Source organism: Gopherus evgoodei, chromosome 1 (assembly GCF_007399415.2).
Source record: "Gopherus evgoodei ecotype Sinaloan lineage chromosome 1, rGopEvg1_v1.p, whole genome shotgun sequence".
NCBI classification, from domain to species: domain Eukaryota; kingdom Metazoa; phylum Chordata; order Testudines; family Testudinidae; genus Gopherus; species Gopherus evgoodei.
The window spans coordinates 24,209,138-24,231,986 of record NC_044322.1 but is presented as its reverse complement, the minus strand read 5'-3'; the positions used below and the strand labels follow the sequence as shown (position 1 = coordinate 24,231,986).

At 43.6% G+C, this 22,849-nt stretch overlaps 1 protein-coding gene across 2 annotated transcripts in view; it reads left to right on the top strand.

Annotated features, from left to right (window-relative positions):
* The window catches only part of CWC15 (CWC15 spliceosome associated protein homolog), a 60,854-nt gene that overhangs the window by 111 nt on the left and 37,894 nt on the right, over positions 1-22,849 (top strand). The window contains exons 1-2 of one of the 2 annotated variants that reach the window (XM_030559863.1): positions 20,468-20,640; positions 22,008-22,146. In XM_030559863.1, the coding sequence (XP_030415723.1) occupies positions 22,016-22,146 (131 nt within the window). In that variant the 5' untranslated portion in view covers positions 20,468-20,640; positions 22,008-22,015. Of the gene's footprint in view, positions 1-20,467; positions 20,641-22,007; positions 22,147-22,849 lie in introns of those variants that run through there. The other variant, XM_030559874.1, reaches the window with a different exon arrangement.

The window sequence follows — 22,849 nt, the reverse complement described above, 5'->3', positions numbered from 1 at the left end:
GCAGTTCACTTAATGCCAACCCCAGCACTCCTGAGTGTGGGTAGGTAGCATGCCCTCTCCAACTACATGCTGGCTAATGTGTAGAGAGTTAGCAGAGTCTTGGCACTACCTGGAGCTGACTCCTCTTTGTCACTTTCGGGGTGGCTATCCCACAAAAGCTACTGTTCTCTCAGGATTGACTTCTCCTGAGTAAGGAGGGAAATAGACTTCTAGCCTGGAAGATGGCACAACTGATTAACAGAGCTTTAAACTAGGAATTAGGGGGAGATGGTTGAGAGATATCCTGGTAATCTCCATGCCAGATTTTAACATTGAGAGGGAAAAAAATGAAGCAAGAAAGGATACTGTTGTGGGTAGGAGATGGACATACGGAGGAAGGGTACTGTAGATACAATTCTAATAGGTGATATTGGCAGTAGAACGTCTGGGCCTAATCAGGTAAAGAATGTGAGCAAAGCCAAACAGCAAGAATTAAGATGTTTGTACACCAATGTGAGGAGCCTAGGTAACAAAATGGAGGAACTAGAGCTACTGGTGCAGGAAGTGAAACAGAATATTATAGGATAACAGAAACATGGTGGAATAGTAGTGATGACTGAGTACAAGTATTGAATGGTATGTGCTGTTTAGGAAAGACAGAAATAAAGGCAAAGATGGTGGAGTAGCATTGTATATGAGTGATGAGGTAGACTGTAAAGAAATAAAAAGAAGGGATGGAATGGATAAGAGTCTGTCTGGGCAAAAATCACATTGGGGAAGAAAGCTACTAGAGCCTGCCCTGAGATAGTGCTTGGGGTGTGCTACAGACCATCGGGATCTGATTTGGACACGGATAGAGACCTTTTTAATGTTTTTAATAAAGTAAATACTAATGGGAATTATGTGATCATGGGAGACTTTAACTTCCCAGATATAGATTGGAGGACAAGTGCTAGTAATAGTAATAGGGCTCAGATTTTCCTAGATGCGATAGCTGCTGGATTCCTTCACCAAGTAGTTGCTGAACCAACAAGAGGGGATGCCATTTTAGATTTGGTTTTGGTGAGAGGTGAGGACCTCATAGAAGAAATGGTTGTAGGGGACAACCTTGGTTTGAGTGATCATGAGCTAATTCAGTTTAAACTAAATGGAAGGATAAACAAAAATAGATCTGTGACTAGGGTTTTTGATTTTAAAAGGGCTAACTTTAAAGAATGAGGGAAATTAGTTAGGGAAGTGGATTGGACTGAAGAACTTGGGGATTTAAAGGTGGAGGAAGCCTGGAATTACTTCAAGTCAAAGTTGCAGAAACTGTCAGAAGCCTGCATCCCAAGAAAGGGAAAAAAATCATAGGCAGGAGTTGTAGACCAAGCTGGATGAGCAAGCATCTCAGAGAGGTGATTAAGAAAAAGCTTACAAGGAATGGAAGATGGGAGTGATCAGCAAGGAAAGCTACCGTATTGAGGTCAGAACATGTAGGGATAAAGTGAGAAAGGCCAAAAGCCATGTAGAGTTGGACCTTGCAAAGGGAATTAAAACCAATAGTAAAAGGTTCTATAGCTATATAAATAAGAAGAAAACAAAGAAAGAAAAAGTGAGACCACTAACTACTGAGGATGGAATGGAGGTTAAGGATAATCTAGGCGTGGCCCAATATCTAAACAAATACTTTCCCTCAGTCTTTAATGAGGAGCTTAGGAATAATAGTAGGATGACAAATGGGAATGAGGATACGGAGGTGGATATTACCACATCCGAGGTAGAAGCCAAACTTGAACAGCTTCACGGGACAATATCAGGAGGCCCAGATAATTTTCATCCAAGAATATTAAAGGAACTGGCACATGAAATTGCAAGCCCATTAGCACGAATGTTTAATGAATCTGTAAACTCAGGGGTTGTACCGTATGACTGGAGAATTGCTAACATAGTTCCTATCTTTAAGAAAGCGTGAAAAAAGGTGATCTGGGCAACTACAAGCCTGTCAGTTTGACATCTGTAGTATGCAAGGTCTTGGAAAAATTTTTGAAGAAAAAAGTAGTCAAGGACATTGAGGTCAATGGCAATTGGGACAAAATACAACATGGTTTTACAAAAGGTAGATCGTGCCAAACCAACCTGATCTCCTTCTTTGAGATGGTAACAGATTTTTTAGACAAAGGAAATGCAGTGGATCTAATTTACCTCGATTTCAATAAGGCATTTGGTATGGTTCCATGTGAGAAATTATTAGCTAAATTGGAAAAGATGGGGATTAATATGAAAATTGAAAGGTGGATAAGGAACTGGTTAAAGGGGAGACTACAATGCGCCGTACTGAAAGGTAAATTGTCAGGCTGGAGGGAGGTTACTAGTGGAGTTCCTCAGGGATCGGTTTTGGGACCAATCTTATTTAATCTTTTTATTACTGACCTTGGCACAAAAAAGTGGGAATGTGCTAATAAAGTTTGCGGATGACACAAAGTTGGGAGGTATTGCTAACACAGAGAAGGACCGGGATATCATACAGGAAGATCTGGATGACCTTGTAAACTGGAGTAATAGTAATAGGATGAAATTTAATAGTGAAAAGTGCAAGGTCATGCATTTAGGGATTAATAACAAGAACTATTGTTATAAGCTGGGAAGGCATCAGGTGGAAGTAACAGAGGAGAAGGACCTCGGAGTATTGGTTGATCACAGAATGACTATGAGCTGCCAATCTGATATGGCCATGAAAAAAGCTAATGTGGTCTTGGGATGCATCAGGTGAGGTATTTCCAGTAGAGATAAGGAGGTGTTAGTACCATTATACAAGGCACTAGTGAGACCTCATCTGGAATACTGTGTGCAGTTCTGCTCTCCCATGTTTAAGAAGGATGAATTCAAACTGGAACAGGTTCAGAGAAGGGCTAGTAGGATGATCCAAGGAATGGAAAACCTGTCATATGAAAGGAGACTCAAAGAGCTTAGCTTGTTTAGCCTAACCAAAAGAAGGTAGAGGGGAGATATGATTGCTCTGTATAAATATAACAGAGGAATAAATACCAGGGAGAGAGAAGAATTATTTAAGCTCAGTACCAATGTGGACACAAGAACAAACGGATATAAACTGGCTATCAAGAAGTTGAGACTTGAAATTAGACGAAGGTTTCTAACCATCAGAGGAGTGAAGTTCTGGAACAGCCTTCCAAGGGGAGTAGTGTGGGCAAAAGACATATCTGGCTTCAGGACTAAGCTTAATAAGTTTATGGAGGGGATGGTATAATGAGATAGCCTCATTTTGGCAATTAATTCGTCTTTGGCTACTAGCGGTAAATATGCCTAATGGCTTGTGATGGGATGTTAGATGGGGTGGGATCTGAGTTACTACTGATAATTCTTTCCTGGGTGTCTGGCTGGTGAGTCTTGCCCACATGCTCAGGGATTAGCTGATTGTCATATTTGGGGTCAGGAAGGAATTTTCCTCCAGGGCAGATTGGCAGAGGCCCTGGGGGTTTTTCACCTTCCTCTGCAGCATGGAGCATAGGTCACTTGCTGGAAAATTCTCTGCACCTTGAAGTCTTTAAACCATGATTTGAGGACTTCAGTGGCTCAGACACAGGTTTGATAAAGCAGTGGGTGAGTGAGATTCTGTGGCCTGTATTGTGAGGAGGTCAGATTAGATGATCATAATGGTCCCTTCTGACCTTAAAGTCTATGAGTCTACTAGTGACCTGTGAGTATTATGCTCCCCAGACATGTCATGCATGGCTCTGATGTTGAGGTGCAGGAAGAGGTGACCTCCCTCTCCCCTTTTGCATCTGTGCAAGGTGAACCACAGTCACTGGCCCTTAATGCTGAAAAGCCTCAGGCCCAAAGGTCTCACTTGATCTTTGCAGACCAGGACTGACTAACCAAAGGCAGAAATGCAAAAGAGTAGGAGTTGTGGGTGCTCAGCACCTCTGAAATCAGGCCCGTTTAAGGGTCTCAGGTTGGACACACCAGAATTAAGGGACCCATAATCAATGGCTACTTTTGAATATTTTGGCCAAACCTGTAGAACCAGAGAAAATGGTATTTAATGGGAAAATAAACTGGAATGAAAGCCATTCATCACTGTCTGTCGTGATTTCACCTGTCCAAGGGATGTCTGTATATGGCATCTTGGTCAGTCCCATTTTTGCCCTGTGCAGTCAACTGGGTGAAGGGGGAGACTGTCCTCACAATTCTTCCACTGGAATCTTCCTGTCATTGCTCAGGAACTGAAGGGTTTACAACAAGATAGTGATGCAAGTAACTGTGGCCCCACAGCATCCATTCTGTAAGGCTGAGAGGAAGCAGGTCAAATCCATCAGCAGCTGAAGAAGTGGCTTTTGATGAGATGGGCAATGGCTGAAAGGTAGGAAAAGGAAGGGTTTGGGAGCATGGCAAGAGATGCAGAGAACAGAAAGTGAAGGCTAGGTGTGGCATGTTGACACAAAGTGTGACCACCTGGCTAGGGTGGATGGTGGAAATGGAGAGAAAAGTGGAAGAAGGTGAAACAGGACTGCCTGTAGGCAGATGCAGCCACAGACTGGTAATTTTCAGAACAATGGGCATAGAGAGCATCAGGTGAGAGCCAAGACAATGCATGCTTTCCTGCTGGGGGAGATGGATGGACATGGATGAGTCTATTCATAAGTCCCTCACCAAAACATCAATAACATACAGATCAGGTCCCACTTAAATAATATTTTATGCTGTTATATCAACCTCTCAAAGTGCCTAACCCTCACAATCTCCTTTGAAGAAGAGAATGATTAGCCCATTTTTCAGAGGGGGAAACTGAGACATAGAGGGGCTAAAGTGGCTTGCTCAAGGTCCCACAGGAAATCTGTGGAAGAGCTGAGAATAGACCAGCTTTAATGACAAGCTTCACCTACAAGTCTTCCCTTACACAGGGAGATGAGGTCTAGGAGCAGTACCAAAGCAGGAAAATCTATTGGCACCTTTACTGTGATATTGTCCAATGGGGGAGCCAGAGGTAGGCTGAGAAAACAGTCTACAGAGCAACAGGAAATGTAGTAAATGGGTTTGTTTTGTTTTCAGACATATGTCTGGTTACCCATCGCTGACAGAAAGTGTTAGTCACACTCAGGAAAGATCATGGAAAAGCGATGCAGATACCGCTAGCCTGAGCCCAGAAAAGCAGAGAATCAGCTTCAGTTCAAAACCTGGATAGAAAATCTGTGAAAAAGCACCTGGGAAATGAAAAACTGAAACCAGACATGAAGTGTTAAGAGTTTAATTACATTTCAGGCTTACACATATACAGGTGGCACAGGGTAACGTTTTCACAAGCACCTAAGGAGCTTAACTCCCATTTTCACTGGGCATCCAAGTGCCTAAGTCACTTTTGAAAATGGAATTTGGGCTCCTAAGTCACTTGGGTGCTTCTGAAATGTTACCCCCATCAAGGATGAATTATATAGGCTTCATATAGGAAGTTCCCCAGGGAGGTGATGGGATGGGATGACAAAAAGGACTAGCTGACATGGACAGGCCTCTCAGTTGTTCTCCAGAGTCTCAGCTTTCATTTAAAAAGTCTTTAGCCGAACTGGTTGTGAAGAAAATGGTGAACATGTGACCTGAGTGTAACTGACGCAGCGACGACTTCTGCATGAGTTTGCAGAGAGTGTGAACTGCCCCATTAATTTCACTGAGTGCTAACTATATGCCAGTGATGATGTCAATGTTGTTAAGCAATTCACTACTCCACAAAGCACGGAAGGAAGGCAAGGAAGTATCATACAAGGAAGAGCAAAACAATCTACTTTGAGGTCTGGTCTACACTACAGAGTTAGATTGACAGAAGGTAGCTTATGTCAATCTAACTACAGAAGTGTCTGCACTTATATTTCACACCAACCGACAAAACAGCCCCTCTGTGCTGACTTAATAACCCCACTCCACGAGCAGTATAGAGTGAAGGTTGATGTAGTTAGCTTGACGCAGTGTCAGTGTAAACACTGCATTGGTTACCTCAACTGTTACTGGCTTTCAGGAGCCGTCCCACAGTACCCGACACTGGCAGTACAATCAACACAAACACTCCTGGTGAGGACGCACACTGGTGACACAAGGAGCAAAGTATAGACATGCACAAGCAATGTAATTATTGTGGCAGCTGTATGCCAACATAAGTTAGGTTGACTTAACTTTGTAGCATAGACATGGCCTAAGTAACTGCTCATTTTGAGGAGGCCCCACAGAGAGGACATAACTAGATTACTTATCATAGAATCATAGAATATTAGGTTGGAAAAGAACTCAGGAGGCCATCTAGTCCAATCCCCTGCTCAAAGCAGGACCAATCCCCAACTAAATCATCCCAAAGGAGAGGCTCGGCTTTCTAAAGTTTGGGGAATGCTGATGTGCAATTTCTTTCAGTAGCAGGATATCTGTTGTGTTCCCTGATTGTGGAGCCATATGTTTGTTTCCTGCATGTAAGACAAATAAATTCAATTAAATAACCCACAAGGCAAGAGGATATTCCTTTTCACAGCGAATCTGATTGGCTCTATAGTACCAGCCTGATCCTGCATTCTCAGGCCCCACACATACCTCATTAGGGCTTCAGGCTTTCAGTTTTAACTGATAAGCACAGATAACACACCCCCAAGCCAAAAATGAAATTGGTGGTTATCCAGTAAACACTTGAAAAACATGAGACATGGTTATTTGTATCTAAGAGCTTGTCTACAAAGACCAGTAATTCATACTATGGGAGTGTGATTTTTAAACAGCACAAGCATGCTGCGCATTAATTGGTCTGTGTGGACCCTGCTATTGTATATTAAAGGTTCCCATAGTGCTCTTACAACTCATTGCAGTACATACGAGAAAACCCCAAGCCCTCCAATTTGGTGATATTAACATAAAACTCAAAAATTGCTTAAAAATACACCCCCCATGAAATTAATAACCCCTGTAAAATAAAGTACTATACCCAAACTAATGTTTCTAAGAAAAAGGACATCTCTCAAAGTTTGTACAAAATGAAAGGGACGGGCTTAAAAAATCCAAATCCCTTGGCAACAGTAAAGCTGCCTGGCTTGCTTTCCTCCATTCCCAAAATGAGCTTCTCATCCATCCATCTCTCTCTCTCTCTCTCTCTCTCTCTCTCTCCCTCTCCCCCTCTAGACTGGTCATGAATTTGTCTCAGATAGTTTATTTTTTATTACCTGATTTTAAACCCATCTAATCCATTTGTTTACTGGAGCCCACTCAACCCCAACTGCTTTTCAGACCTGCCACGCCCTCTCCCCTTGTTGTTACTGCATGGAGCCCAGCCTTTTATATTTTTTGTTCTAACTGAGCAGAGGAAAATTGGGGGAGGAGAAGAGAACAAGGGCCAAATGTCCAGTTGGTGCATTCCATTTACTTGATATATAGTAGCTGCAAATTTGGCCCTGCTTGTGGCTCTCCCAATGCACATGCCCCCAGGGTACCAGAGGGCACCTGTAACTGCATGTTCATTATCTCTTGGCGTGGGGGAAAGAAGCCTTTTTTACAAATTAGGCTTGTAACAGAGACTGGGGAAAAATTGTTTTTGTAAAATAACATCAGCCCCCCTGCTGAGCCAGTGAGCAAAGCAGGAATGTAGCAGGGTGCATTCTGCTCCCACTTTCATGCATCACAGAAATCTGCTCAGACCCCACTGGTTAGATAGTGCCATTTATTTATGTTCCCTCCACCAACACCTATAAAGTTTTGGGTGGAAGTATTATTTACTGCAGTCGTTGTATCATCAGCCCGCCCTTCCTTGAGATCTGACTGAAATGAATCTGGATTCAGCTAGGTGTGCGCGCACGCGCCCGCAGCTTGCCTGCCCCAGCACTTCTTTCCTGTACCTTTTTATCTATCCTCAATTTATGAGCTAATTAATCCTCTAGCACCCATCCCCTCAGCCTGATTGGAGATTGGGATGCAATTAGCTAATCTGATTGCTCTGTCTTATTGGCTAGCTTCCAGCACTCATAAAGAGTAAAAGGACTTTGGGTGGTGATAGCGCTAAAGGGATCTGGGAGGTGGAAGTAGCAGAGATTATAAACTCTTTGGGGGTAGAGCAGTGGTTTTTCAAACTGAGGTATGCGTATCTCTAGCAGTACACAAGCTGTCGTCAGGGGGTATGCGAGACAATGAATTGTATTCAGTAAGACTTGGCAATCTAATCATAGGTAAATTATGATCCTATTTCAGATGGAGGTACGTGGTAGACTACAATATTTCGAAAGGGGTATGCAGCCTAAAAAGCTTTAAAACCACTGGGGTAGAGGCTATTTACTCTGTATTTGTAGCATAGTGAGGTCCTGACTGGTTGAGACCTCTAGGTATTGCCACAATATAAATAACAATGAAAATAAAATGGGAAGGAGTAGAAATGAAATAAGCATTTCTCTGCAGGTGGGAAGAGAGCACACTTAGAGCCAGGAGCAGTGCCAGGGTTTTTGGTGCCCTAGGCTTGCCGGTCCCACGGCTCTGGTGGACCTCCCGCAGGCTTTCCTGCAGATGGTCCGCTGGTCCCACGGCTCCGGTGGACCTGCCGCAGGCATGCCTGCGGATACTCCACTAGAGCTGCTGGACCAGCGGACCGTCCACATGCACACCTGCAGGAGGTCCACCGCAGCAGTCTGCCGCCCTCCCAACTCCTGGTGCCCTAGGCGACCACCTAGGTCACTTAAATGGAAGCGCCGGCCCTGCTTAGAGCTGGTCTACACTATGGGGGGAGATCAGTCTAAGTTATGCAACTCCAGCTATGTGAATAACGTAGCTAAAGTTGACGTACTTAGATCTATTTACCGCGCTGTCTTCCCTGTGGTGACGGAGACGCTCTCCCATCGATTCCCCTTGTGCTTCTCATTGAGGTGGAGTACCAGAGTCGACACTAGAGTGATTGGCAGTCATGATACTAGACACGATAAATCGACCCCTGCTGGATCGATTGCTGCCCGTTGATCCAGCCGGTAGTGTAGACATGTCCTTAGAAGTAGTGGGGCATGTTGGCTGAGGCACCTGAGCAGAGGGGTAGGGCTGGGCTAGGATGTGACTTGGGGATATAAACATCTTTTATTTTTAAGTGGAATTCAGATGTATGTATCCTGGGGCATTTTGCTTGTATGTTGTCTATCTCCTATTGTAGGTCTGTTTTCTTCTCTGGTTAGATACTAATTAGCCTTTTGGGGCAGAGACAGCGTTTTCTTATGTGTTTGTACAATGACTAGCACAACTGGGCCTGATTTTGTTTGGACCTTTGCTCACTATCACAATCTAAATATGTAACATAAATCTTGACTAATTAATAAAACTATAGGCTAGCATTATTCATAACTTGATCACAGTCTGTAAGTGCCTACCTGGCTATGTAGATTTCAGGTAGAAGAAAAATCTCCAGTCTAGCAGACATAGACATTACAAGAGCCAGTAGCTGGGAGTTGAAGCTAGACAAAGTCAGACTGGAAGTAAGCTGCAGGCCAGTAACAGTGAGGGTGTCATAAACAGATAGTCAAGGGTTAATAGAATAGAAGTACTTCATGTCTCTTTTGCCTGTAAAGGGTTAAGTTCAGTGAGCCTGGCTGTCACCTGACCAGAGGACCAATTAGGGGACAGGATACTTTCAAATCTTGAAGGAGGGAAGTATTTGTGTGTGCTGTTAGTTTTTGTTTGTTGTTCTCTCTGGGTTCTGAGAGTGACCAGATGTGCAACCAGGTTTCTCTCCAATCTCTCTGATACAGGTTCTTATAGATTCAAAATAGTAAGTACTAGGTGATAAGGCGAGTTAGGCTTATGTTTGTTTTCTTTATTTGCAAATGTGTATTTGGCTGGGAGGAGTTCAAATGTGTATTTGGCTGAAAGGATTTTAATTTGTACTTGTATACTTAGGTTGGGAGGGTATTCCCAGTGTCTATAGCTGAAAGACCCTGCACCTATTCCATTTTAAATTTACAAAGATAATTTCTACTGTTTTTCTCTTTTTAATTAAAAGTTTCTTGTTTAAGAACCTGATTGTTTTTTTATTCTGGTGTGAGACCCCAGGGGACTGGGTCTGGATTCACCAGGGAATTGGTGGGGAGAAAGGAGGGAAGGGGGAGAGAGAGGTTAATTTCTCTCTGTGTTAGGATTACTTTCTCTCTCAGGGAGAGTCTGGGAGGGGGAGAGAGAAGGAGGGGGGAAGGTCAATTTTCCTTTCTGTTTTAAGATTCAAGGAGTTTGAATCACAGTAATCTTCCAGGGTAACCCAGGGAGGGGAAGCCTGGGAGAGGCAACGGTGAGGGAAAGGGTTTACTTTCCTTGTGTTAATATCCAGAGGGATTGGGTCTTGGGGGTCCCTGGGCAAGGTTTTGGGGGGACCAGATTGTACCAGGCACTGGAATTCCTGGTTGGTGGCAGCGCTACAAGTACTAAGCTGGTAATTGAGCTTAGAGGAATTCATGCTGGTACCCCATCTTTTGGACGCTAAGGTTCAGAGTGGGGAATTATACCATGACAGAGGGCAATTAGCCATTGGAACAATTGAGCTAGAGACATAGTGGATTCCCCATCACTTAGGGCTAAGTAACTTTCTAAAAAAATTGGCTGTAGCTCAACTAGAAGTTATGGGCTTACCATAGGAATCACTAGCTGAAATTCTGGGGCTTATATTACCTGGGAGACAAGACTAGATGATGTGATGGTCCATATTGACCTTAAAATCTATTTAAGAGATTTAGACTCATAGAATGTCAGAGTTGGAAGGGACCTCAGGAGATCATCTAGTCCAATCCTTGGCTCAAAGCAGGACCAATCCCCAGACAGATTTTTGCCCCAGATCCCTAAATGGCCCCTCAAAGACTGAGCTCACATCCTTAGGTTTTGCAGGCCAATACTCAAACCACTGAGCTATTCCTCCAGATACTCTACTTCACTATGTTGCTATTATGTATTATTTGTTTGTGGTTTTATTTTATTAGTGCCAACCAAGACTAAGGCCCCACATAAACACATAGGAAGAGCTAGTCATTTACAATGTAAATAGACAAGTGAGAAATGGTAGGAGGGGAAATAGAGGCACAGACGTGGTATGATTATCTCATCTCAGAAGAGAAGGTATAAGATTAGTAAAACCTGAGAAAACAAACCAGTCTGCCACTCTGCAGATGCTTTAATCAGCAGGCATAACATTAACCACACCCTGGGACTGCAGGTCTATTTGGTAATGTACCTATATTTTGCGGTAAGGATTGGGGGGAGGGGCAAAGTGTCTGTCAAGTATTTTGGACCAGAAGATGAGGCTTGTGGGTCAGCATGTTGAGGAGCATTGCTAGATGGATTTAGTGACTTTCAAAAGACTTCAACAGTTCTCCAACTCTTTCACAGTACAGCCCATTTTGTAAGGGCAAAATTCTCACCAAGGACCCCTTTCTCTCCCGCTCCCCTGATGTATACTTCTCACAACGGTTCATGTCATGGCCTGGCAAGAAAGAAGCTGCAGGCCACTAGTAGTGATGGTACAATAGTGTGAGCACTGCTGGATTAGAGCATTCTTTTAAACCTGTGAATTTAGTACTGGAACAAGTGTGCTATGGATGAGAGGATGGGTCAGTAGCCACAGTCCAGTCAGTCCTTGGCCTTGTTGCTGAGACAGACAAGGAGGATGCTGGTGCAGGTGTGTATAGTGCAGTGCTTTTCAAATAGGCTACCAAACTGATATTGATTGGCCACTACTGACCTGGGCTAGATTTAAATGTATAATCTACAGTAGAGGTGAAGGTTCTAGTAGCCCTCTACCAAGTCCCCGATCCCCATCACTTACATATTAAGCTGTCTTACATTATGAAAAACATTGCTTCTTACAAACAAATAAGTGACTTTAACATCAGTAGCTGAGAGGAAGGTGGGAAATAATATTGACTGAAAATACGGTGTTAAAATATGGTGGGCACATGGTTTTTATAGGTTAATTCACAAAATTTAGGGCTCAGTAAAGTGGACTTGGGGAAGGGTCCTCTGATTTAGAAAATGATGTAAAAGATCTGAAGGAGGAACGGGCATGATCTCAAACCCTGTATGCAAAAGCATCCCACTTTAGAACCATTGTGTTACTGTCCTGTATTATTTGAGCGACCTGGTTCACTAGCCTTGTGAAGTGACAGCAACCAAGGTACTGCTCTGCAACAGGTGGTGTAAGTTGGGTTGAGGGGGCATCCCGTGAAAGACCCTAAGCCAGATCATGTCATCTTTCCCACAATTCCTTTCAAAGAAGAGATTGGCACTCTGGGAGTATGTTCTCTGCCTTTTGTTTCTTTCAAAATGGGCTTTTGCTTTACAAAGGTGTGTAAGGTGCAAGAGACACTTTTGATATTTTGAGTGACACTGTGTGAGCATGAGGCAATAGCTTAGTGCTCTAAACCTCCTGTATGCATAACTAAATACCCTAACACCACAGGTTCAAATCCTCACCATTCTAGTTTACCCTTTCTCTGTTACAGTAGAAACAGCAAGTATCTTGCAAACTTACTGTATAGAAGTCATTTGAAGAGACCTGAATTCTGCTACATGGGAACATGGCACACCCAGCAAAGGATTGCACTAGAGTCCGTAATCAGAACCTGCCCCCTCACCCGTAAGTGTGGTATAGTGCGCTGTGCGTTCTCTGGTTGCCTGCCTCAGCACTAAGTGCATTTTGCTGGTGCAGTACATCTATACCTTCTGGGAAGAGCTTTGTGCTTTGCTGCCTGTATGTCATTGTTGAATACTATTGCTGTAAAGACTAGAGCAGCATGTTTTGTACAGAGCAGGCAGGATCATGCGGACAATGAATCACAGTGAAGACAGGGAGAAGGAGGAAGTGTGAATAATTAAAGAAGAATGTGCATTCAAGGCATTCAAAAAATTCCTACAACAACCCCACCCCCAACTATTTCCCAGAGTTCCCAGTACAAGCTCAGATAGTGATGCTTCCATCCTCTGGTCTTGTCTCTGCATTGTGTAAGATGCGCTGCTAACACAGTTGTGTATTGTTCTTCTCTGGCGCTGGCATGCAGCAGTAGGTCAGGGGCTAGAGACTTATTCTTACCCAAAGATCTGTATGGGGAGCTGGGGAAGTAAAATTGAACACAACACAGTGGCTGGCAGGAGAGACAAAGTCAGGCTTTCTCCTTTGTGCTTTTGCATGTGAGCAGTTCATATTAGGGGGAAGAAATTGAAATCAAGCTGATTGTGTTGTGATCATCACAAATTACAGGCCAGAGAGAACAAGAAAGGGATGGAGGGGGGTAGAGCACAAAATTAATTTGCAATTACTAATGTGGAGTAACACCAGTAGAGGGACATGCAGAGGCTTGCCAAGGCAAGTAAAGTTTACAGAAGCCTTTGTATGATACACCTTTTGCATTTACAGCAGTGAGCCAATTTATTGAGACACCCAAAAACCTGCACCTTGCACAATTAAGCTCTGTGCATATGCCTGAGCTCTGACATTAGGCATGCATCTAAAAGAGAAGTGAGCCGCATGGCAAAGCCTAAATCCCTAACTAAATGAAGGCATAACCAGGTAAAACCATTATATGTCTCAACTTCTAGCCCAGCAAAAACTGCTTGCACCTCAACTGAAGAAATGAGGGGAAGATGGAAGGAAATTACCTTTGCAAATCTTGGTTCGCCCATGGAGGCACCCTACTCAGTGCTCTGGAGAAAGATGATGCTCCACTGTGACCCAGGAACCTCTTGGTGTCAACTGGCAGAGGGCACAGGAGATGCTTCGAGTTTTACAGGGATCCCCTGGATCAGATATATGAATAATTCACTAAAGGGTGGCATGTGAGGTCACTACAGTAGCCCACTGATCATCATAATCACTGTGAAATGTATGTCTGGATGATATTTGTTTTTACTGAAAATTATGTTCTTAAAGGCAGGTAACCAGAGGGCAACATGTCTCAGAAAGGTTCCTTTCAAGCAGGAAGTAACAGACACTTATCCCTCTGTCTGATCTTGTGTGCACTGGGCATTGACTGTCCTATTATGGATGGTTGTGGGCATACTGAGCCAAAAGCTAATCAAGAGATTGCAAAATCGCCAAGAGAAGAAATTTACAGGAAGAAATAAACAGCAGGATGGGATCCTGGTAGGACTAAAGTCAGTGGACTGTTGGGGTATAGCTCGGGCTGGAGAGGCACCCCCTGGATCCTTCACTGAGGAGGCAAGCTAGCCATGTATTTATCTTATGAACGGAGACCCACAGCCAAGCCTAGCTATACAATGCTGGAAGGACTTTGGATGAGCATTGCTCTATAGGACATGACAATATCTACTTAAGTCTAGGTTCTGGAATGTGTGTTTATGATTTTATTTAATATGTAACCATTTGTTCTGATACTGTCACTTGCTATTACTTGAATCGCCATACGGATACTTGTTTTCACTATAAACATATCTAAGTGCTGTGCATTAAGCAGAGTGGTGATGTGAGGTGGACTGGCTAAGCTGGCGTGCACTGATTCTTTTGAAATAGTCCGTGAATACTGTGAGTGTCCAGTGGACCAGGGGCTAGAAATTCCACAGAGATGCTTAGAGGATTTGGAGCATGCCAATCCCTGACAAGACAAAGCAGGGCCTGTGTAGGGGTGCTTGTGTTGCCCATGAGAAGTGGAGTTGGGGAGTTAACCCACCGAAGGCACAGACAAGGCTTCCACACGCTAAGGGCGGGTGGTAGCAAGGTGCCCCACACCTTGGGTCCCCCCTGGGAAACATCACATACAGACCCCAGTGTGCTGTGAGGGACAATTTCTTCTCAACCTGAAAAGTGATAATCAAGAACCAATCAATCAAAAATCAACCCAATTAAGTATCTAATCCCAGTTACATGCCAAGATACCATTGTTTTCCAAGTAACAGTCCATTTTTAAAATTTGAATTGTAATAAACTGGATACTTCCCATTTGTCTGTGTGCAGACAATGCCTGGTGTTTAAGACTATTACAAATATGTAATTGCACCCACTTTTAGATAAATGCTTTGGACTGTGTGTTAATTCAGTAACTAAAGAGTTAATTATTCTCAAACCAAGAGGGAACACATGGTTTGGTCCTATTGGTTAGAAACCCTGGAATACGCAAACTGTGATACATTCTAAGGCTGATCCTATTCCCATGGGAGTTGGTGGCAAATCTCTTAATAACTTCAGTAGAAGCAGGACTGAACCTGTCGCTTAACTTGTTTTTAATGAGTTCAGAGATGGCTGCACCCAGATACTGCTAAAAAGGGAAGGGCACAGGCTTCATTGCTGATTAGATTGGTATTTAAATCTCTTTCCCTCCTTGGAAACCCTTCTATGTGCTACAAAGTAGGGACCCAGGAGAAATGTTTTCTCAGTAATTACCCCAATAGCCAAAAGCCCATTTATCTGGAGGATTTGAATGTCACTTAGATCTCTGGAGTTCATCGATTTTAAGGACAGAAAGGAACACTATAATCATTGTCTGAGTTCCTGCATAATACAGGGCATAGAATTGTGCTCAGTAATTGCTGCAGGAAGCCCATTATTTCTGTCTGAGCTACAGAATTGCTCTTAGAAAGCCATCAAATCTAGATTTAAACTCCCCAAGTGATGGAGAATTTACTCATGGACAGGTAAAGAGGTTTGTACTATAATACACTTAGGAAAGAACCGCATGTAGCTCAGAGTAAGATAAGATAACTAGAAAGCAGCGATTAAAAAAAGAAATGTGTGTAATTATTAGGAACAACATGGATATGAGTTTCCAGTGCAATACCATTGCTTGCTAAAATGGATAATTCCATTCTGATACATGGGAATCCTTTACAGAAAGAAAGACCATCCATTGCCCCTTCACATTGCTTTGGTAGGACCATCAGTGAAATGCTGTGCTGGTCTCCTTTACTTCAAGTATATACAGAAAAGCTAGAAAGACAAAGTAGGAAGTGGTGTGTTGGTGATTTGCTTTTCTTTCTGATCAGGCAGTATAAAGCCAATTCCCCAGTGTGGTACTGGGGGCACTGTGCTACTTGAACTTCTCTATGTCAGATGGGGAGCCACAGATGAGTCATTTCTGGCTAACATTTACAAAGGGATAAATTTAGCTTAGCTCTTAGTAGAAACATTTGGCTGGACAGTGGAATAGTTTCCCTAAAGCTGGATGCAAGTGTAGACACAGCTCAGGTACAATCACTAGACTGTGTGTAAATGTGTAACTGCAATTACCTGCTTTGGTCTAAGCACAGAAAAACATTTGATCCTGTACAAACAAGAGAACCTGTATTGGGATCAGATTGTCTCCTAAATGATCAAGCAAGGAAGTGAGCCCACTGTGTTTCAAAATGTCAGCTTGCTTTTCCGGAATCCTCCCAGCCCGCACAGCTACATTCCTTTTGGCTGACATTGTGTCTTGTATGTGAGCTCCACTGAGCTCTTGACAGCAAGCTGCATGTGTAGTTGAATTAAGCAGCCTGAGGAAAATCGGGAAATAAACAAAATGCAAGTTTAAATCCTGTGTCTACCTGGAAATGCCAATATGACATGGGATACCATGTGCTATTGTACCAAATTAGAACATTGCTCCAGCACATTTAGCAAGCGGCCAATACAGAAAGGTAACCATGCACCCAGGCAAGGGGGCCAGATCATGTAAATCCTCCTTGCAGAGGACTCCTATTGAGTTAAATGATTTGCCTGTATTGTTTTCAAACCTTGCGATGGGATTTATGTGCAGGTGAATTATAGGATTAGGCCCTAATTGTGATGCAGAAGAGAAATCCTTCCTGACCCTGCAGTTTACATGCTGATGTATAAGAATGTTTAACTAGAAATGTTTCTGTTGGGGGCGACAAGGTTGGTGAGGTGATATATTTTATTGGACCAATTTCTGTTGTCTCGCTCATATCCTGGGACTCACACAGCTACAATAACACTTCAAACAATGTTTGGATTGGCAAATTGACAGCTGTTTTAATCTTTCCCACTTCAGTACCCAATGCTCCAGCAGTCAAGTACTGAAAGATTTGCTGTCTTTATCTCATGCTTCAGAGATAGAGCACAAGATTTCTCCTATGTGCTTTTTTTGGGAGAGTTTTCCAGTCAATTTCCAGTCCCCCATCCCAGCACTCTGGAATAACTGAATCTTTGTTTTGGTTTCCATGGATCATTAATTACTAGAGTGCTGAGTAACACTCTTGGCATTTGCAAGAGTGAACGGATTAATGGACAGCGGCAGCGCAGTGGACCCCAGCAATGAAAAGGTTAATAGTGTCAGTCTTGTGCAGCACCAAAAGGCTAACTGCACAATGGAGACACAGTGGGTGTGGCTGAGAACCAGCAATGAAAGATGTCAGAGTACTTAATACAGACAAACAGTATAAAGCTGAGTCAGTGCCTTACTAGTCATCCGTTCTTTTTTTAAATCAAGGAAACTGTAACTTTCCGCCAACTTCTTCTAAAGTTACATTTTTGATTCTGAGCTTTCTGAACCTATGCACCAAGCCACCATTCTCTAAAATCTAGAGCTGGGCAAATAATAGATTTTTCAGTGCGCTGGCAATTCCAAATAATAAATAAAATAATAATAATAATTAATAATAACAAAAAGACCATACATTATCATTATGAATGGCTATGAATTGCCACTGTGAATTGTTACTGGGACAGGGAATGAGTGAGAATGACTCTGAAGTCCAGGGGTATTAGAGCAGTGGTTCTCAACCAGCAGTACATGTACCCCTGGGGGTACACATAGATCTTCCCGAGGGTACATCAACCCATCTAGATATTTGCTTAGTTTTACAACATGAAAAGCCCTAGTGAAGTCAGTGCAAACTAAAATTTCATACGACTTGTTTATACTGCTCTATAGGCTATATAAGTGTTTCTCAACCGGGGGGTGCTGTGGGGGGGGGGTGTCACAATTTATTTTATAATTATACAGTAAACATGAGAAAGGAAGCAATTTGTCAGTACTAGTGTGCTGTGGCATTTTGTATTTTTATGTCTGACTTTGTAAGCAAGTATTTTTAAGTGAGGTGAAACTGGGGGTACACAAGATAAATCAGCCTCCTGAAAGGGGTGCAGAAGTCTGGCAAGGCTGAGAACCCCTGGATTAGGGCACTCATCTGAGATGTGGGAGCCCCCAAATACAATCCCCGCTTCAATGACTATTTAATTTATTTATAAAAAGTGGAACAACTTCAAGAGCAGAGACTGAAACTCATACGAGACTGTCTCGGTGACGAGGGGTGCTCTCCTGCAATGTGGGAGATCCAAGTTTAAATCCCTTCTCCCTACCAGCCATGGGGGGAACTGAACCTAAGGGTTCCCCAAGGTGCCAGGGCAGATCCATACAGGTGTGAGATTCAGTAAGGTAGAAAGTCCATTAATCTGCTATGGAGAATGTATTCTGATCTCACTAAAGTGAAGGCTGTGAAAGTGCCACTAAGGCCTGCCAGTTACCTAACCTCTTACTCAATAACCCGTTTGTCTCACCTCCCCAACCCAAAAATCAGTCTCCAAACCACACAATGGTTGAACCGCAACCCACTGAACATTGGTTAGTAACTTTGAACCCAAAACATTTCAGCAGCTACACACACACCCACCCCACTATTGAAATGCAGACACAGTTGGGGTGAAGGACACCAGTCACCTACCACACAGCATCCTCATGTTGTGAGGGATAATTTTGACCAAAGACATCAGGTAAACCCTTATTTTATACTAAACTCTTTAATTGCCATTCAGAGCTGGGGCAACATCCATTTTTAAGATCTCACCTAATAGTCACCCTTTACAGGGGACTGCATGGCATTTAATTCCAACCTCTAGAACAAGCTACAAAGAGAAGTGATGGCTTCTCCAGCTCTTGATGTCTTCAGATCAAAACTGGATGCACTAATACTTTGATCTATCAGCATAATCCTGCTCATATTGAAATCAATGGCAAAACCCTTATTGATTTCACAGGGAGTAGAATTGGGCTGACTGCAAAAATATGAATATTTATTTACAGGTGTAACTCTTGGAAATGTACTTAATAGTTGTTATTTAATTTACTGGATGCCTGTAGCAACTAGATATTTATAACAATTTGTTTAAAATATATTATGTAAAACTCTGGAAAAGCTTCCACTAGGGAGCATTAAAGACCCTCTTCTGATGTCTTCACAAATGACAGGAAGTGGGCTGTCATTTTCCCAGGAATTAAAAGACACACACATAAAGCCATTACAACTCACATGAAGTAAATGTATCTTACACCAGATCCTGGGTATCACTAGCCTTTGGTTTGGGAAGAGCATCAAAAGAAGCAAATTCCACCGATAGGGTGCTTGGGTGACAATGCCCTGCCACTGCCCCTGAACAGTTCAGCCCTGAGTGATGACAATGAGAATCTCCCAGGCATTATGCACCAGGGTGGGATGCTCAGAAATACTTCAGACAGACACGGCCAGAGGCAGCAATCTCGTCCATCATTGGGCCCTAGGCCAACATCATACAAACGTTGCTACCTGGCCACAATGATCCTGTTACTGTGGCTCAGTCTGGCACAGTAGCTCTGGGGACCTCCTGGTGGATGATGCCATTAACTGCAGGCTGTTGGGATGGGGGCCTTGGGAATGATTTTTGTCGCAGTAACTATCGCAGGGCCAATCGGGGGAGTAGGAGGGCCTGGGCCTCAATTTTTTGGTATTTGATAAGTTTTGGAACTTGTTCGTATGTGCCTCCTTACTGGACCCAAACATAACCCACTCTCGGCTGAGAGCTGCAAATAAGAATCATAGAATAAATATCAGGGTGGGAAGGGACCTCAGGAGGTCATCTAGTCCAACCCCCTGCTCAAAACAGGGCTAATCCCCAGACCCCTATGTGGCCCCCCTCAAGGGTTGAACTCACAATACTGGGTTTAGCAGGCCAAAGTTCAAACCACTGAGCTAGCCCCTCCTCCCAAGGTGTGAAAAGTATTTGTTAAATAAATATTCAAATTATGGCTCCCCCTTTTTTTGGTGCCTTATTTTGTTTTCACGTGTCATTTTTTTATTTGTATTAGGCTGGGGTGGCCTGGGCAGCTCTGGATCGCTAAGACTCAAGGCATGCAGTGAACGGTGCCTCCCCAAGCAAAACAACCCCCCGTGAAAAGCACTGGCCGCAGGGGAGAGACGGGGCTCGATCTCGGGCTTCTTCAGAGGTGGGGACACATTTCACCCGCGCCTGGCTCCCTGTGCCCAGTGACGGACTCGGAGCCCCTCTCAGGCTCCGGACCCTGCCCCCTCTTGGGCTGGGGCCTCAGACTCTCTGCGGCACAAGCCGCCGCCGCCGCCATAGTTAGCTAGGTACAGGGCTGCGGGCGACAACGGAACCACAGCACCCAGTCCCGGCGCGGAGCGAGGGAACTTCCGCCTCGGTAACCATCATGGCGGAACAGCGCTCGCGCAGACACGTAACGTGACTCCCTTGCAGAGACGAAGTAAGCCCCGCCTCTTCTGCTCTCCCTATGGTTCTTCCCCGGGCCGGTCCGTGCGTTGCGGCGTATCTATGGTGTGCGCGCGGTGGCCTGTGGGAAGGCGGAGGAGTTATGGCGGAGGCGCTGGACGCGCGCGCGTAGCTGGCCCGGGAGTGGAGCGGAGCGGGGCGGGGCGGGGCGGGGCAGTGGCGGGCTGGGACCCGCTGTGTCTGAGGTAAGTCCTGGTGTCTGGGTGCTCCTGAGGGCAAAGGGGGTGGGGGCCGGGAGAGGGGGCATGTCACGGATGGGGGGAGCCATGTGGAGGGCGGCTCTGAGGAGGGGGAGGGGTCTTTGCAGGAGGGGTCCGAGTGTGTGGGTGTGGGTGGGGGGCTCTGAGGTAGGGGAGCCGGGTAGGGGCTCTGCTGACGGCGACTGTATGTGTGGGGGGTGTCATTAACTGAAGAGGGGGAGGGGTGCTCGAGAGGAAGCGGCGGGGGCTGATTTGGGGGGAGAGGGGGAGGGGCAGGGAAGGGTTATGCCGCTAGTGGAGACTTTCGCTTCAATGATGACATTTCACAGAGTTATTTTCATGCAGACTGTGTCATAAGTGGAGGTTAAACACCATTCCACAGTTAAAATAAAATGCAATCGAAGGGTGTGAGGTTACTGCTAGTATCTAGCTCTGCTATAACATTTTCTATCAAAGCCCTTTACCAAGGCAGTCAGTATCGTTATCCACATATTAGTGATTGGAAAGTTGAGGCACAGAAAAAAGGCAGTGGCTTGCTTGACTCAATAGACCAGCTGGGCCTCCCTAGTCCCAGTGCTCTAGCTACAGGGCTATATTGCCTTCCAGGGAGAAAGAAGATGCAGTGCTTAAAAATTAATATTTACATTCACCAGGACATGAGGCACAAATCAAGATAGGTCTGTGATGCATAAAAAGTGTTAGACACTTCATGAAAACACTTAAATGTAATGCTCCTGCTTGTACAACTGTATAGAGAGAGATTATAAATTCTCTTTTAATGTTTGAATAGGAGTTGAAATGAGATGAGAAGGGCTAGAAAGGCAGATCTACAAAATAGGAAATGTAGACTAGAGAGCCATTGATGATAGCGTTGTATTGAGGGAAATGACAGAAAGCTAGTAACAAAGATTTTCATATGTTATCAGTGTGTCTCATTTGAGATAAACAATAACTCGACTAATTTCATTTATAGACGTTATAGATTAATTTGCTTGTGTGATTTGACTTGAGTGATATTGACTCATTTTTTAGAAGGAAAAAATGGAAATGTATTGACTTTTTATAATACTCTGTCCTTCTTGAAAGGAGCTTTCTATGTATGTAATAATCTCATGTCCTGTTTTTCTTTTCCTCCCTTCCCTTCCTGACAGATTAATGAAAATCTGAATAGGTTATTCAGTTAAATAAAATGCTTCTGGGATGCAGCACTCTTTTCCAAGTTGTAGTTTACACTCTTTAACTGTAGCAAGAGCTGTGGTTGCTGCTATAATTCCATGAGTAATGTACTACTTCAGTTAATGTCTTTCACTATGACTAGTGGTAATTACCATATTTTGCATTTGATTGTGAAGTGATTAAGATGACAACAGCAGCTAGGCCAACATTTGAACCTGCAAGAGGAGGAAGAGGAAAAGGAGAAGGAGATTTAAGTCAGCTCTCCAAACAATATTCCAGCAGAGATCTTCCTTCTCATACTAAAATTAAATACAGGTAAAGGCCAGTTTCTTTTCTTGCACAACATGGTGTACAGTGAATTATTCTCAGACTTGCACTGCTACTGAAAGAGAAATATCATAGATAATATTTACATGTTAAACACTGATAATGTATTTAGCATCATACAGGCCCAAAATAAGGGCATTGCCCCTGCCACAGTGAGGGTGCAGTGATGGAAGGATAGAAGAGTTTCCAGTCTGAAGAGCAGACACTGAAAATAGGATGTATTGGAAGTAATTATAGTATTTATTGTATTTGCTTGTTTCTTGTGGGCACCACAACATAAATTCTTCCTTAGAAGGGGCCTGAATAAGAAAAGGGTGAACTGTATTGACCAGAGCATTCTGTGCATAAGGGAAAAGATACAGGGTGATGTGAAGGAGGGCGGAAGAAGAGGAGGAGGAGATGTCTCATTCATCATTATCATAATTATCACCAAAGCTGATATTACACTTGTCTAAGTTCCCCTGACTGCAATTTTTTGTTATTTTACAATCTCACTTCATTAGATTTTGAAATGCTATGTCCATCTCTCTTGCTGTGTGCAAGACTCATATAGGTGAGAAATGAACCATGCTGGAAATATAACAAAACTGTACACAAAATGCTATTGAAGGCACAATGTAAAATGGAGGTGTTTCTCTACTTTTTAGTTTAAAATTTTAGGTGTTTGTAAGAATATTATGGAAGACATTTT